General features: G+C 40.0%; 1 protein-coding gene across 1 annotated transcript in view; it reads right to left on the bottom strand.

Moving 5' to 3' along the window:
* Nucleotides 1–17,711, bottom strand: part of Stmn2 (stathmin 2) — a 59,059-nt gene that overhangs the window by 18,009 nt on the left and 23,339 nt on the right. Inside the window, exons 2-3 of the mRNA XM_004656888.2 lie at nucleotides 9,242–9,337; nucleotides 5,017–5,189 (exon numbers count right to left, since the gene is read on the bottom strand). Coding sequence (XP_004656945.1) covers nucleotides 5,017–5,189; nucleotides 9,242–9,337 — 269 coding nt within the window. The remainder of the gene's footprint in view (nucleotides 1–5,016; nucleotides 5,190–9,241; nucleotides 9,338–17,711) is intronic.

The raw sequence follows: 17,711 nt of genomic DNA, 5'->3' as shown, positions 1-17,711 counted from the left end.
CTGGCTATCGTGGGTCCTGGGGAATCAAGTCTCAAACCAGGGTCCTTAGGCTTCACAGGCAAGCGCTTAACCGCTAAGCTATCTCTCCAGCCCTTGAAGATGTTTTTAAACACTGCACTCTGTTGCAGATGACCATGTAACAGATTGTCCAAATCAGAACGGCCTTGAAAGAGTAATCATTAGCAATGATTCAAACAGCAGAGCACATCGGCATTGTCTTGCACTACCTAGGATGCGTGGTAGCCTAGCTCTGCTGCCTCTTGCTAGGTAAATGTTTACTGAATAATGAATACATGACAAATGGATGGCTGAGGTGTTTGTATCATTTTACCCCTGTGGTCCATTGCAATATGGAGACATTAATTTTAAGAAATGAGCTTTTTAATGTTTGAGATTAAGATGGTCAGTAGAGGTGAACATAGGTTTTTAGAGATACCTTATTAAGGGAGAAAAAGCAGGAAAAGACTATATTCCTTTTAGAATAAGCTTTCCTACTAGCTAATCAATAAAAACATTAGCTACAGCTCAGAGGAACCTGTGGAGAAGCATCCAGCCTCGTCACCAGATGGCCAGGGTTGCCAGTATCAGCACGTGGCCTGTGGAGTTGGGGAAGCTGCCAAGACTTTTAACACACAGTACTTGATCCCTTGTGGAGACACCTTAGTGGCAATCTTCCAACCTTGACACCTAAAGCCTGGGTCACGCAGACTGGGCTTCACGTAGGTCCCTGAACTCCCACGGACAGACCTTAAACATACTGATGGGGAGTAGGGCTCATAAGGGATTTTGGGTTTAGAACATCCCAACAAAACTAAATTTCCCATCTCTATCTCTATCTATCTTTATATTTTCTGTGAGTTAGGATTATGTAAAACTGCTTATTATCTTATGATAACCAGAAATGTGAGCTGGCAGTTACAGCTATCTTTGTTTATAATCATAGCTAAACTTTGCCAAGACATATTTTGGTGTTATATGAGTTATAGGCAGAACCTTTAAAAATTGCTAATGTATGGGAACGATGAGCTCAGGACAATGAAACAGATGCTGACCTCAGGCTAGGCTGGACATGTTTCTGAAAATCATTAGCAGCTTTTCATATCTTATGTAGTTGAGCCTGACTTGACATGTAAGGCCATCCAGTCTCTTCTCCCAACACTCCACTCCATTAGCGAAAACCATTGCCCTTAAAACACACTTTCTGCGCTCTTGCATTTGCGTATCCTTAGTTCTGAAGCTGTGTGTATATGCTTAGTCTAGAACATTTTCCCATTTTTATTTTATTTACTAACACCCTTTTTCTAGTTACTTCTCTGCTTTAGTAAATAGACATTTCTTTGAAAATATGCTATGATTCACATCAAGTAGTCATATAGTTGTAGTTCCTTCCATGGCCAACCTGTCACTTGAATTCAAAGCCAGTCTTTAAAGAGCTACCTTGTGACCTCAATTCTTCCTGGTCTCCTCTCGGCTTCAGTCTCACTGGCCTTCATGGTGCTTCTCAAACACACCCAGTTCTCTCCCACCCCTAGGCTTTGCACTTGCTCCTCTGATTACTCAGAGGAGACTACCTCCAGAGGAGAGCTATATATGCATTTCACATATATCATGTCTGATGGTGTTATTTTTGGTAGACTAGGACTTCTTGGAATTATAGACAACATAATTTCAAAAGATGTAATTTAGAAACTTACTGGTTATAATTTTGTTTCAGGATGGGAACATAGAATAAAAAGTTAAAGCAATTCACATATTGCCAGTTTCTTTACCTTACGAATTATAATTTATTTATTCACCTAGAAGTATTTTTAGCACTGGAGAGATGGCTTAGTCATTAAGGCACTTGCTTGTGAAGCCTAAGGATCCAGATTTAATTTGCTAGGACCTATGTAAGCCACATGCACAATGTGTCTAGAGTTTGTTTGCAGTGGCTGGAGGCCCTGGCTTGCCCGTACTCTCTTCTATCTGCCTCTCTCTCAAATAAATAAAAATAAAAATTATTTTTAAAAACGCATTTGTAGTATTAACTATAGCCAAGCACTGTTAAGTCACATCTCTACCACTTTGTATTTCAGCAGGACCTATACAATAAAATAAGTATGCAAATAAATATTTGCTTACCAATTATGCTAAGTGCTATGAAGGAAAATCTGAGAATGCTTCATTATCTCACTCCATTCATTCTTTTTAAAAATGTTACATACATAATATATATTATATTTACTTATTTATTTGAGATTGAAAGAGAGACAGAGACAGAGAGTGAGTATGGGCATAACAGGGCCTCCTGCCACTACAAACAAACTTCGGATGCATGTACCGATTTGTGCATCTGGCTTTACATAGGTACTGGGGAATCAAACCCAGACTGTCAGTGTTTGAAGGCAAGTGCCTTTAACCTCTGAGCCAGCTCTCCAGCCTCTATCCAGCTATTCTTGTTTCAAGGGTGGCCTTGAACTCACTGCAATCCTCCTACCTCTGCCTCCCGAGTGCTGGGATTAAAGGAGTGTGCCACCATGCCCGGCTTAATCCAGCTATTCTTGTTTCCATAGCTACTCTTAAACTTTTTGGTCCCATACCCACATTTGCTTGAGCTAGTTGAACAGGATTTTGGGTGTTTGTATGTCCTTACTAGCATACTTACTGAGATATGTGTACTTGCCGAAGAGAATTAACAGTTCTTTAGGTGAATGCTAATTAAATCAGTACAAACCAATGAAACAAAATCAATGGATGGATCTTTAGGTAGGAACTTTGTCTTAATTTGTTATACTGTCTTCTAATTAAAACTGTACAACTAGGACATCATCCACACTTGTGCATTGAAACGTCTCACAAATAACACCAGAAACATGAAGGAACACGCGTTTTTAAAAGAGTTCTGAAGACCATTCATTTCTGGATGTCGTAATGCTGGTTGATTCCATGTGTAAATGTTCATTAGCTAAGTGGTTAATTTCTAGTTGGATTTAATTGGTTAAATGCCAAATTGCTTATAGTTTATTGCTGTTAGAATGCAGGAGTTTAACTAGAATCACTTAGTTACCTCAGGGTGTTATCTATAAGTTTTGTAAATTAATAGACAGTTAATTTTGATTATCTGTGTTCTTGCACTTCAGTAATTTTCTTTGAAGTAAATACACTGGCTAGATAAAGCATCAGTGTCCTAAGTCACGGTGTTGACTTTTCGTTTTTGGGTTTTAATTTCCACTCAGCGCCTGACTCTGTATTCTCATCTCTAGGTCAACTCTGGACATGGACATGTGCCACAGCCATGTGTAAGACGACCCGTGCTACTCCGTGTCTATCACCCAGAAGGCGTCTGTCAACCACCCCAAGTGCAGCGCGTACACTAGGGTTTTAGGCAGTCTGGTTTATAAATAACAAAAATATGATACATTTAAAAAAAAATAATTATTATATTTATACTTGGGTTAGCAGCTCAATTTCCTCCTATAAAAACCATATGTATAACACTAGTGACTGGTAAAATAGTATATAGGTAAAATGTCCAACAGATACTTTGAAAAATCTCACTTATAAGTGAAAATTGAAATTACAATTAATATTGTTATAAATCATAGATTATTTTTCAACCACAACATTAATATTGTCTTGGTTAGAGACTTTCATGAGTGCTTCCAATCTCTGTTATTGGAGGCTACCTATATTGTGTATGCATGTACATGCATGTATATGCACTCACACTTACATTTGTGTCTCTCCTGTACTTCTTGTGGATTTAGTCTTTAGGAGAAGGACACTCTGTTCATTGTTTTTGCATTCTTTTTATAATTACCCAATATAGAAGTTTGGTGTGTTGGACAATTTCTTACAAACCACATCTTCATAAAATAAAAGAAAACCATTAAAATTCAGCGTTTTCATTCATGTCATAAGATTGTATATGGAGGATTTTTTAAAAAATGAACTTCAGCCACATGTGCCAACATGTGCATCTGGCTTACATGGGTTATGGGGAATCAAACCTGGGCTCTTAGGCTTTGCGGGCAAGTGGATTAACCACTAAGAAATCTCTCCAGACCTGGAGGATATTTTTAATGAGTTTGTGAGTCATGATAAAGAAGTGGAAGATACACAGGATGAATTATATGAAAGAACTCCTGTTTGGGACAATTAAGAGCACTGTGGCAGGAAGAGCTATCATCTGTTGGAACAGACTGCCTTCAATGCAAAGCTTGTCCATGTATAGAGTTGTTAGGATTTATTGCCCTCAATTCCTAATACTCTTGGTTTCCTTGGCATCTGACTTTGGAAAAGGAAAGACTTTACTAACGAAATACTCTTTAATATAGGCAGAGACCAATGCCAATCCCATTATGGCTTGGAAATGGGTGGTGTAAGATCCAAGAGAAGCTCCTGATATTTGAAGGGCTGAGCTCAAGGGCAGTTCAGTGGGACACTAAGGAGGAGAAGGGTAGGCTGCAGCCCTTCCCTGGGAGCAAAGCACATCTGGGCTCAGAGATCTCCAGGAGAGGTATGGCAATTGACTGCTTTAAGGAAAGCCATGTGCTACTGGGGGTAGAGGCTGAGAGGGAGCACCTTCCTCTGGGTCCCCTACCTCCAACCCTCGAGTTATCTAGAGCTATGCTTTCTTGCTCTCTCTCTCTCTCTCTCTCTCTCTTTCTCTCTCTCTCGTCTTCATAGATAGAGTGTTTCATGATAAGGAAACCAAGATAGGAGGAGGTACTAGGGCAGGGATGTTCAGCTTTCTTGGCATCTAGTTTGGGCTAGTCTAATATTGACATCTTTCACTAATTGAGGAAGGTTTTACCCTCTGCCCCCTCCCACCCCCATCTGGCACATGTCTTTTGGAGACCCACACATGTTGGGATGGTGCAGGTTCAGATGTCATTGTCTCCAGCAATTTCTGCCTGAAGTGTGTGTGTGTGTGTATGTGTGTGTGTGCACGCGCGTGTGTGCACGCACACGTGCACAGATGGGAGAGGAGGAAGACGGAGAGAACAGAACTTAAAGACCTATGGAGGAAGTTACCTTCCTTCTTTCCTCTGCAGCCTCCAGTTTTTTCTGGATCTCCTCCAGGGACAGGTCTTTCTTCTTTGGGGAAGCTAAAGTTCGCGGGGCTTCGGAGATGGGAGATGGTGGCTTTAAGATCAGCTCAAAAGCCTGGCCAGAGGCGCGTTTGTTGATCTGCTTCACCTCCATATCTAAGAATGGAACATTTGAGAATGTTAAGCATGCAGAATTGGTATTTATCTTCAGAATTTTGATTCTGGCTATTGCAAGTAGCATTGTCATTCTAGAAAACAGAAACGAAATGCTGCGTGGGATAATTTGCTCTCCACTGTTGTGAGCATATAAGAATGCATGCTTTAGAAAAACTGTGAAAAAAATATATGCTTAAATGTTTTGTTTATTTTTATTTATTTATTTGAGAGTGACAGAGAGAGAAAGAGGGAGAGGGAGAGGGAGAGAGAGAGAGAGAGAGAGAATGGGTGCGCCAGAGCCTCCAGCCACTGTAAACAAACTCCAGACGCGTGCGCCCCCTTGTGCATCTGGCTAACATGGGTCCTGGGGAATCCAGCCTTGAAACTGGGTCCTTTAGGCTTCACAGGCAAGCACTTATCTGCTAAGCCATCTCTCCAGGCCTGTGGATGTATTTAACTGGCTATTTTTGTTCAGAAATTTAACAATGTCAACAGAGGGCCTTTTGGAAAATGGTGAGAATACTTAGAAAAAAATAGATTGAATTGATTGAATTGATTTTAAACCTAGCTTTATTTTCCTTTTAAATAAATAAGAGCCGTTCATGAAATTCAAGTAGCATAGATTTACTTTTCCTGGAAAATACTATAGTTGGAAGCAGTCTTGTTAGTTTTGTTGTTGGAGTATGAGGAAAATAACTTGTTTTTCATTTGATTTATATCTATCTATCAATCATCTATCTATCTAACCAACTAATCTTTTCTAGTCCATCAATGTGTCTGCTGCTGAGACAGTAGATTTTATTCATTTTCCTTTTTAAAAGTTATTAGCATGTATTCATTTCACAAAATGATGGGTTTGATCATGGCATTCTTATACATGGATTCTGTGTACTTTGTTCATATATCTATCTCCATTACCCTTTCATTTCTCCAAGTCTCTTTCTTACTGGTCCCTCCAATATTCCTCTTTCTACTTTCACATTATATACATTTGTGCATATGTGTTTAAGTACAGATATCAAAGTCAGAGGATGCGCAAATCCTTCACACAAATCCATGTGAAATATTTGCATTCAATCTCTAGAGTACTCTAAAATGATCTTTTAATTACTTATAATATACTATACAGCATACATGCTATGTAAAAATAGTTACATTGTCTTGTTTAGGGTGTAACAAGGAGAAAAAGTCTGTACATTTTCAGCACAGAGGCCATGATTTTCAGTCTGAGTTTGGTTGTGTCTGTAGCTGTGGAACCTAGGAATATGGAGAGACTGCTTGATCTGCAAAAGTTTTGATATTCCAATTTAAGTTTTCTCCCCATGCTAAGCATGCTAGGTGCTCTGACGTGGACTGTTTCTAGATCTTTTTTTTTTTTTTTTTTTTTTTTTTGGTTTTTCGAGGTAGGGTCTCATTCTGGTCCAGGCTGACCTGGAATTAACTCTGTAGTCTCAGGGTGGCCTTGAACTCACGGCGATCCTTCTACCTCTGCCGCCCGAGTGCTGGGATTAAAGGCGTGCGCCACCACGCCCGGCCTTGTTTCTAGATCTTTATGCCACCTTCCTCCCTAACCTGTAAGTGCACTCTGATCCACTAATGCTTCCTTTAAGTGGTGGCAGCTGTGGGCCAGGGCTCCAGGCTAGTTCTGACTGGAGAAAGGATAGAGAAGAAACATGACTTTTGAGGAGGATTTGTTTCTGTTAATGTTCTCCTGGCAGCCTGCTTGGTGCACATGAGGCTTCAGCCAGGGAGAACCAGGCTGATGGGAGCTGCCTTCTGCGCTTAGATGCTAACAGGCAATGCACACACTCAGCTAACTTTAATAACTATATTATAAATGTAGTCCCTTCCAAGTATAAAAGTACACTGCATCTTCCTTCAGGTATCCACGATTATACTTATATTTTACATTTAACTTTACAAAGCTATGACAGCCCATGGAGAAGAATAATGAGAATAGGCAAGTAAAAACAGCTTATTGGATAAGGTGCTAGAATATAAAACGGCCCAGGTTAGAGACTTGGGAGTCAGAACTTCCTGCATTTACATCAGAATAAAAAGCACCTTAGATACCGTGTTTTGTTTTGTTTTGTTTTTCAAGGTAGGGTCTCATGCTAGCCCAGGCTGACCTGGAATTCACTATGGAGTCTCATGCTGGCCTCAAACTCACAGTGATCCACCTACCTCTGCCTCTGCTATTAATTTTTATCAATAAACAATTCACTTTATTATCAGAATAGAAATATAAGGCTAAGTTTTAATTTGGAAATTTGAAATTCTCTACTTATTTTCTAGAAGAAGTGCATGAGTGATATTGAATTGTCTATTCAGCTTCTAAGAGCCTGCTTGAACACACTTTTGCTTCTCCTGTCCCTTTCAGTCCCTGATATGGCAGAAACTACCATTTCCTCCCCTATGCCAACCCCATTCTCTCCTTGCTGATCATCTGTACACTGTAAGACTCTTCTACAGATCCGTGAACCTCAGGAAGGAGAGGACCATGCCAAATTCATTGTTGTATCCTTGGTGATAATATGTAGGTTTAATTCTCTTAAGAAACACAGCTGGGCTTCTCTCACTGGTACATCTGGCAAACAGTAAGGGTCTGTGCAGTTGATTTGTTGACTCAGTGGACTTATATAAAGTAGGCATGGTGCCGTATTCTAATGGAAGTTTTGATTGGAAACTGGATGCTTGCACACAAAGGGCATTGCCTTCTGGGAAGTTAATTAGCTTTCATGATGTCTGTGCTATGATAGAACAGCTTCTCATAAAGGAAAATGCCCAAGTTCTGAAATGGGCTTTTTTTGTTTGTTTGTTTGTTTTTCAAGGTAGGGCCTCACTCTAGCCCAGTCTGACTTGGAATTCACGATGGAGTCTCAGGGGGGCCTTGAACTCACGGCAATCCTCCTACCTCTGCCTCCCGAGTGCTGGGATTAAAGGTGTGTGCCACCACGCCCAGCTTCTGAAATAGGCTTTTAAGGCACTCAAAGGATGGGCTGTGCTTTGTCTTCTCTTTCATGTCTTTCTTTACATATGTGGAAAGGAAAAATAATCATGAGCCTATCAGGTAGCAATAATATGCCTTGGTTTTGTCTGATACAGAAAAAACTGCATGATCTTGTTTAAATTCACTGAATTAGATGAGGCTGGTAACGACACTGTTCATAATGACAGATCATTAATAAGTACCTCTGAGACATCTGTCTTGGCACTGTGCCTTTCATTAAACTATGTAAACTTCCAGCAGTGCTGGGAGAAAATGCTGGTGCTAAGTAAGGTCCCAAGAGTGTAAGGATCCTCTTGCCCAAGGTCACATGCAGTGGTCCAGCAAGAAAGGAAACAGATTCATTATCTTGAGTCAGGATAAAGCAAACCTAAAAGGTTTTTAAACCTCAATAAAGTGAACTGCCATGCTGACATGCCAATGTGAGATGGGGTTATTATTTTTATGCTTTGGCTTTTTGAGACAATCCCACTATACCTTCTGGGTTGGCCTTGAACTCTGAATCCTGCCTCAATCTCCTGAGTATTGTAATTACAGGCCATCTTTCCAAATCCTCTTTCACCTGTAGTCTCAGTCATGAGTCCATTTTATTTGTGGATTCACTTATTATCATCATCAAATTGTTTGCATTCAGGTACAAAAAATGAGTACTTTATAAAGAAAGACAGCAGGGATGTTGATTTTCTGAATGTTATGGGTAGAAAACATTTCCTTGCAAATCAAGACCTACTCTAATTGCAATTTAGCATATATAGCCCATTTGCAAAGAGAAGCCTTACACTTCTAGTATATGGTGACATACTGGGTGCGGCTCAGAGTAACAATCCAGCTATGCTTTCTAAGAGGCAGTAATGTGATGTTATCAGTGTCAAGTTCAAATTGTTTTGAGCCATAGGCAATCAATAAAACCTAATAGCTGAACTCAGCAAGTCAATACCAAAATCTACAAAATGCTCATGTAATGCCAGGAGCTCTGAGAGCAAAACACATATTGAAAACTTTTGCAAAAGTCTGTAGCTGGCCGAGCCTGATTCAGGTGACTCACCATCATAAGTGTAGATGTTGATGTTGCGAGGCTCTGGGTAGAAGCAAGAGCAGATCAGTGACAGCATGGACAGCTCCTTCATTTTTTCCTTGTAGGCTGAAATGAAAAGCACAAGATCAGGATATTTCATTTTCTGAATTTCCTGTTACTACGTCTCTAGACTTGAATGATAATTATAGCCTTTTGCAGAATGAAGACTGCCAGTCATACTGCAGTCTCGCTTTCAGGAGACATGAATGAAAGATGTGAACAGAATTCTGTAGCAGGTATTACTTTTTACAGATGCTCTAAGCTGCATTTTAGAACAGGTTAGATCAAAAGTAAAAGGGGAGCTTGAGAGATGGCTCAGCAGTTCAGGCACTTGTCTGCAAAATATAAGGACCTTAGTTTGATTCCCCAGTACCCACATAAAGCCAGATTCACAAAGTGGCAAATGCATCTGGAGTTCATTTGCAGTGGCTGGAGGCCCTGGAACATCCATTCTCTCTTCTCTCTCTCTGCTTGCAAACAAATAATTAATTTAAAATACAGGGCTGCTGGGATGGCTTAGCAGGTAAGGCATTTGCCTGCAAAGCCACAAAGGACCCAGGTTCAATTCTCCAGGACCCAAGTTAACCAGATGCACAAAGGGGCACATGCGTCTGTAGTTCATCTGTAGTGAATGGAGGTGCTGGTGCACCCATTCTGTCTTTCTCTGTCAAATAAATAAATAAAAATTAAATATATTTATATGTATATATACATATACATTATATATATGTATGTTATATATATAAAGTAAAAGGGAATTATGTAAAAAAAAGATATGATCCAGCAGAATGGGAGGGGAAAGATTAAAAAGGAAACAGGTGCAAAGCAAAGACAGGCCCATCCTATTAAATGTACATGTGAGTCTACTGTGCATAAGTTAAGATTCTCGAAGGCCCATCCTGCATCACCATGACTCCTTTGGGAATAGGCATGGAAGTCATTGGGGGAGTTGTTGAGCAGATAAATCCTGCAAGGACCTTTGTTGCTGCTTTCTCTTAATCCCTGAGTGCACTTTCTTATCTTTCCTTCCCACACATGTGGACCTGAGACCTGATAAGGATATCACTCCTCTGTCTGCAACCCAGACTTGGTGCCAACCTCACAGAGCAGCTGCAGGCATTCAGACTGTGCAGCCCTGCTCCTTCCCTCCTCCTACCCATTTCATCTCTTTTCTCCTCTAAAACTCCTGCCTGGGTAAGCCTGGTGAGTATCATCAGCAGGACAAATGTCTCCAGTCCACCAGATGGGTATAACTAGGTAAGACCCTCTAACTTTTGTCGGTTATTTAATTAGTGAAATCAATATACTAAGGAAAGTGGAAGAAAAATGATGAGTATATTCCATATTAACTTGTGACAAGGCATAAGAAGATGGCTATGGCCAAAGCATATTGAGCCCTGTAGGAAACATCTGTATCACACATGGCAGGGCCTTCTGATCCCTACCTCAGCCGCAGGGAGAGCAGGTAACCTTGGGAAGAAGGGCATGACCAGAAGATGAGGTTGGACATGATTGAAAGGTTCATCTTTTGTAGGTCAGCAGCAAACAGATTTGTCCGAAGCTTTATAGTCAAGGAATGTTGGACTGAAAAATTTCCAAGAGGATTCTAGTCATTGGTCTACTACCCAAACACTAATTATATAATGAGGAAACTGAGTTTCACATATGCCAAAGTCACATATGATTAGTGACAAAGCTGGAACTCTGAACAAAAAGAAGTGGCTCAATTACTCTTGACTTTTCAAGATGGTTTCTATGCCTACCTTTAGAAACAGCCACAGGGTTGGGTGGGTTAGAATATAGGTGAGCCCCATGACAGTTCCAATATTGTCAGTTTCATGTAGTTCAACCTTATTCATACAAGGAATATGCTGAAAAAATCTCTTCTAGCTTATTTCCTTAAAATAAGCAACCTATTTTGTCATGTAGCATAAAAGTTCTAACAACAAGCATTTGGAGGAATTGCACTAAATAGCTTTGCAATTATAGAAGGCTGAATCATGTTTATTTGTCTTATTTCTCTATTTGGCTAATGAAGCTATATAATTTACAGGAACTCAAGAACATTTTCACACAGATATTTAGCATGAGTCACATATTTTTTTTTTTAACCAGAGGATAGCACATTTGATGGCTTAATATATTTAATTCCCTAAACTGACTGAAAACAACAACTAAGGCTTTTATAAATTAGTTTCCCTTTTTTGTAAGTAAACACAATATAGTATCTAAAACATTTTGTAAAATGAAGTGTGCATTTGGCCTGTGTCTGTGGGTTCCATATCCATGAATTTAACCACAGTTTAAAAACGTTTGAAATAAAAATTGCTTCTTCACTAGCATATACTAACCACAAAGTAAATATTAAATTAAACTATCATTAAAAGTTCTTCTGGCTGGGCATAGTGGCACAGACCTTTAATTCCAGCACATAGGAGGTTCAGGTAAAAGGAACACTGCCAGATTGAGGTCAACCTGAGACCACATAGTGAATTTCAGGTCAGCGGGGCTAAAATGATATGCTACCTTGAAAAACTGAAAAAGAGAAAAACAATAAAAATAAAACATGCTTCTGTACTGAACATAGTTTTTTTCTTTGTCATTATTCCCTAAAACAATGTTGTACAACAACTATTTACATAATACATATTGTATTAGGTATTATGAGTAATCTAGAAGTGTCTTAAGCTATAGGAGTGGGTATATATAGCTTATATGCATATTTGCAGCATTTTAAATAAGACACAAATTTTGCTATTTATAGGGAGCCCTGGAACTAGTTTTTATGGATGCTGAAGGGTGCTGTACACTATACGCACGTTATAGATACCAAATTTATGAAGAAAGTAATCCCAAACAACATTAAAGGTTGTTAATTTCATAAAGCACTATCAAATTAATGCTGTAGAAGAACATATCAAACATTCCTCAGTATCTGTTCTTAGTTTCTTGGAATTTAATTCAGTAATTTTCAGTAAGTTTTTTTTTTTTTTTTTTCCCAAGCTGCTGAAGCAGGGATTACAAAGATTTCAAGGGACCAACACATTTAGAGATCTTTGTATAATGAATTGACCTTTACTTCTATGAGCTGAATGTTTGTATGCCCCTGTCCCTGGACTCACATGCTGAAATACAATTCCCTGTGTGGTGATGTTTGAACATGAAGCTTTTGTGACCTGAGTCATGAAGTCAGAGTCTTCCTGAATAAGCCTAGCGTCCTTATGGGGGACCAGGGAGCTAGAGAGTCCAATGTCCTTCTGCAATGTGAAGATTCAACAAGAAGTCAACATTTTACCTCTCAAGAGAATCTAGACCAGAGCCCTACCACGCTGCCACCTAGCTCTTGGATTTCTAGTCTTTAAAACTCTAAGAATTGTAAAAAAATTATTAGCTCAAGCTAAGACGACTGATGAAAACATTGGTCTTTCTGTCCTAGGTGATCTTGGAACAATGCCCAGGCAATCTCTATGGGAGATTTCCTCAACAGCATGCTGACTTTCCAGTCTCCATTTCTTCCAAGGGCCATGGTTTCATCTAACCCAGCTCTGGCCAGTGGCAGCCACTGTGTGGATTCCCATTGACGTGGGTGCTCTGAATGCTGGGTGTGCGTTAGAGCTAGCTGCAACTATGGCCTTGGTTGCTGCTCTTCAGCAAATGCACAAATGATTTAGAGAAGGTCAGAAGAACATCACGGATTGCTGCAGTGAGGCTGACGGTCAAGAGTGGCCTCACAGGTTACCAGCTATAGCCATAAAAATATTGTACACTCAGTTAAATTTTAGGAAAGGTACTACAAGGGCTATACTAAATGTCATACTGTTTGCCTGCAATTCAAATTTAATTGGGTGTTTTGTATTTTATATGGAAACCAGGGCAAATGAACTTGGATTACAAATACTGAATAACCCAGGCATAGTGGCTCATGCCTATAACCCTAGCCAGAGAGCTATTATGAGTTTGAGGACATTTTGATTTACATAGTGAGTTCTAGGACAGCCTGGATTACAGAGTGATATCCTGTCTCAACCTCCCACTGCCTTCCCTGACTCTTCCCAATGAAATGTTAAATAGTGTTGAGGAAAGTGAAGAAGAGAAGGTTTACTTATTTTGCTGACATGGAAATGGGGTTCTAGAGAAACCATATAGAAATCCCTTTAGAAATAATACATGATGCCTCAGACAGGGATCTGGGGACTCACAGGAACAGATCGGCAAGATGATGCCGGAAACTGCTGGGCAGGCACGTTCCCCAGAGAGAAGCCTGCTTGCTTAAGGGTGTGCTGCTTCCAAATCTTGAGCCCAGGCATGGAGCCCTGTCTATTTGCAGCAGAGTATACCTTGTCCTGATTCACATCCAGGTGACAAAAACACCAACCAACTGCAACCCTGTCTGCATGTGAGGTGAGCATTGTTCTGACTTCATGGAAATCAAGAGGAGCACTAAGGGCATGCTGGATGAATTACCTGGGAGTTCCCTGGCTTTGTGTAAAATGGAGATTTGAACTCAGACCATGTGACTCCTCATCCTTAAAGCAACCTACTAGAAAGAGGAAGCCATTTCCATGTCACAGATGAGAGAATCAAAACTCCAAAAAAAATTAAGGAACTCGGTGGGAGAAGTTAATGTATCGGCACTAATAAACTTCCAGTTCTTTTACCTCTAAATGTCTATAAAGAAGATCCTCCCAGAGATGTCCATTCTTACATGGTCAGTACAGAGCTCCCTGGGTGGAGACAGGACTCTAAAACTAGGAAAGACCTGGAAAGAACATTTATTTTGCCTTTCATTCCTCCCTGGCTCCAGGTTAAGGACTCTGGAAAGTTGTAGTGCCTCACCAGGATCCAGTTAGCTGCCTGCTGTATGTGCAAGAGCTCTGGAGGACATCCTTTTCCTATGAAGCAGGGTCATCTCTCTCAAACCTGCTGGACTATTCTGCTCACCTCCCAGTGGGGCGTATAGAAAATAATTTAGAATAAAACGCCCATCGCTGTGCATCAGACGCTCCAACGTAGTCCTGGAAGAGTCATGAGAGGCACAGAATGGGCCACTGATAAGACCAGGTTGTCTTCACATGCCAGCCCCACCTGCTCCTTCCCTGACCATCTTCTCTCATCCTAACCCTGGTTAAGTCTAGAACAGCAGCCTGTAACTCCTTGGGAATTGGGACTCATCAAACTTCACTAGCTGGGAAGTTTGTTTGCTTGCTTTGTTTTTGTACCTCTTTTCATTTTGTTATTATTATTTATTTATTTGAGAGAGAGAAGGAGGCATGGGGAGAGGGGGATGGAGAAGGAGAGAGAGGAAGAGGCAAATAGAAAGAGAATGGGCATGCCAGGGCCTCCAGCCACTACAAACGAACTCCAGACACAGGCACCACCTTGTGCTTCTGCCTTACATGGGTACTGGGGAATGGAACCTGAGTCCTTAGGCTTTGCAGACAAGCAACTTAACCACTGAGCCATGTCTCCAGCGGAGCATTTTAACTGATCATCTCCACAACCACACACCTGCCTCTGTCCTGGGGTTTTTATTGATGTCACACAGCCCAGGCTCTTAACCAAAGGGTCAATGACTATGGCTCCTTCCAGACAGACATTGAATTTGAGATCTGTATCCAGAATCAATTAATAGTGTGACAGTAGGAAATTGTCTGAAACTGTCTAAGACTGAGTTTTCCTCATCAGTAGCATAGGAACTTCCTGTCTCCCAGGCAGGACCATGTTAAAAATCAGATGATCTAAGAACTTGGAGATGGCTCAATGGTAAAGGCACTTGCCTGCAAAACCTAATGACCTGGGTTATCAGTACTGAAATAACTCCAGATGCAAAAACTGTTGCATACATCTGGAATTCATTTGCAGTGGTTGGAGTCCCTGGTGTGTCCATTCTTTCTGTCTGTCTTCTCTCTACCTCCCTCTGTTTGCAAATCAATAAAAATATTTTCTAAACAAATCTAGCGACCTACATCAAAATGTGCAAGGTTTCAGTAAAAAGAAACATTTTTGGAATGTATTGCATGATGAGTATAGTTAATAATAATGTGATATATATTTTAAAATGTTTAAAAGAGCAGATTTGAAGTGTACACACAACAAAAAATGTATGTGGGGTGATTGATGTGGTAATAAATGTGATTTAATTGCTAAAAAAAAAAAAAGAAATAATACATGAACCCCTGTGGTGTTCCCTGAACTTCAAGGACAGTTTTTTCATAGCTCTCCTCAATTAGGTTTTCAAGACTTCTTTCTTGGTAGTAGATGTTCTTGATGGTTAATTTTGTTTCAAAATTTTGGGTAAGATATTTCAATTTTTATTCATTTAAAACGGTATGTTTATATTAAAACCAACATGAGGTCTACTTTGTACCAGAATGCCAAAGTATTACGAACAGTTTTATGACAGAGAGCAAGCGAGAGAGAGAGACAGAGACAGACACAGAGAGAGAGTGAGAATGAATTGGCATGCTGGGTCCTCCAGCCACTGCAATCAAACTGCAGACACATATGCCACCTTGTTCTTGCAACACCTTGTGCATTTGGTTTACGTGGGATCTGGGGAATGGAACACAAGTCCTTAGGCTTTGTAGGCAAGTGCCTTAACCACTAATCCATCTCTCTAGCCCAGTATTATGCATTTTAAACAGATAAACTTTAAGCAATTTAAGTCTAGGAACTGAGCTTTGGGCCAATGGTAGGAACAGTCTCTAGGAAACTGAGTACAGGAGGCAGCACTGGCTTGGCTGCCCACCAATCCTGGTTTGCCGGTTTCCACAGTTCCAGTTCTACGCTTATTAGTAACAGTTGCCAAGCCAATACCACTGACATTTTATCATTTGAATTGATAATCACTTCTGCATTGATTTTTGGAAAATAATGTGCATTAATTAATCATTGTACTATTCCCCGTTGCCAGGCAGAGTTGCAGGCGTCTGCAAGAATGAGAGAGGTGATGGGTAATTCCATACACTCTCAACGGTTGGCTAGATGATTTGTTATTAACTATTAATGTTTCCAAGTAAGTGCATTTGTCTGGTGAATCCATTTAAAATTCAACCCACACAAAGTATAGTGATTATATAGCAATAGTCTCTTAACCTAATGATGTATGAACACTAATTGTCTTTTTCCATCCTTCCAAATGGCTATAGTGAATCATGAGGAATGAGAACATCTGCTCTTTGTGGAGTACAAACAATGTACTGTGGAATTTGCGTGCATTTTCCTGTATCATCACCTCAACAATGCTATGAGGAAGGTCCTATGAACAGACCAAACTTACAGGTGAAGAAGAGCTCAGAGAGGTCGGGTAACTTGTCTAAGGTCTAATGGACTGTAAAGTGTGATGCATGGTCTCAATGCAGGTCTGTCTGACTCTATATGCCCTCTTTTTTTTTTCAAAAAAAATATTATATTTATTGAGAGAGAGAGAGAGAGAGAGAGAGAGAGAGAGAGGGAGGGAATATGAATGAATGGGTGCTCCAGGACCTCTAGCCTCTCCAAATGAACTCCAGGTGCATGAGCCACCTTGTGTATCTGGCTTCTATGGGCCCTGGGAAATTGAACCAGGGTTGTTAGGCTTCACAGGTAAGCACCTTAAGTGCTGAGCTATCTCTCCAGCCCTACATGCCCTTCTTTTAATGCTGTTTGGTGCTGTTCACTTTTCCCATCAACTGTTTTTCCGGTCCCCCCCGCCCCACCCTGCTGACCCTATCCCTGGGTTCTGGGGACTGAACACAGGTCTTTGTGCATGTAGGCTAGCACTCTGCCACTGAGTTATACCCTCTGATCAATTCCCCCCAAATTTGCTCAGATATATTGTTTCGTCTTTACTGTCTGCCAGTTTCCAACAAAATTACTATTATTGATTTTAAAAATAAAGTGTGTAAAACTTTTTTTTTTCTTTTTTTTTTTTGTTAAAACTTTTTTTTAAGGAAAATAAAATCAAAACCTTTGACTGAATGGAAAATTTTCAATTGACTAATTATAAAACATAAAGAAACTATGTAGTATAATCCTCTTAATTGGAATAAATAACCTCAAATAAAGGAATGAATTAGGCATAAAATGTTTTTATTTCTTTCTTTGGCCATAGTTCCATAATTATTTCCCACAAGTGAGTCATTGACTGCATGGTGAGAAGTGTGCCCATGGGCACAAAATCAGAACATGCACAAGTCCCTTATACAAAATGCTGCAGTACTTGTACAAAACCTATATACATCTTTTTGTATGTTTAAATAATCTCTAGATTACTTATCTAATACATTCTGTTATATAAATATTTGTCATACTCTACTCTGTAAAGAATAATGATAAGATTAATCATATTTTCAGTACAGATATATTTCTCTGAGTATTTTCACCTCATAATTGAATCTATGGAAGGATGAGTGTGTGTATGTGCATGTGCGTGTGCACATGGGCTCCTGTGTGCACTCTT

Source organism: Jaculus jaculus, chromosome 2, assembly GCF_020740685.1.
Source record: "Jaculus jaculus isolate mJacJac1 chromosome 2, mJacJac1.mat.Y.cur, whole genome shotgun sequence".
Classification (NCBI taxonomy): domain Eukaryota; kingdom Metazoa; phylum Chordata; class Mammalia; order Rodentia; family Dipodidae; genus Jaculus; species Jaculus jaculus.
The sequence above is the reverse complement of the archived record's forward strand: the minus strand, read 5'-3'. Positions and strand labels throughout refer to the sequence as shown.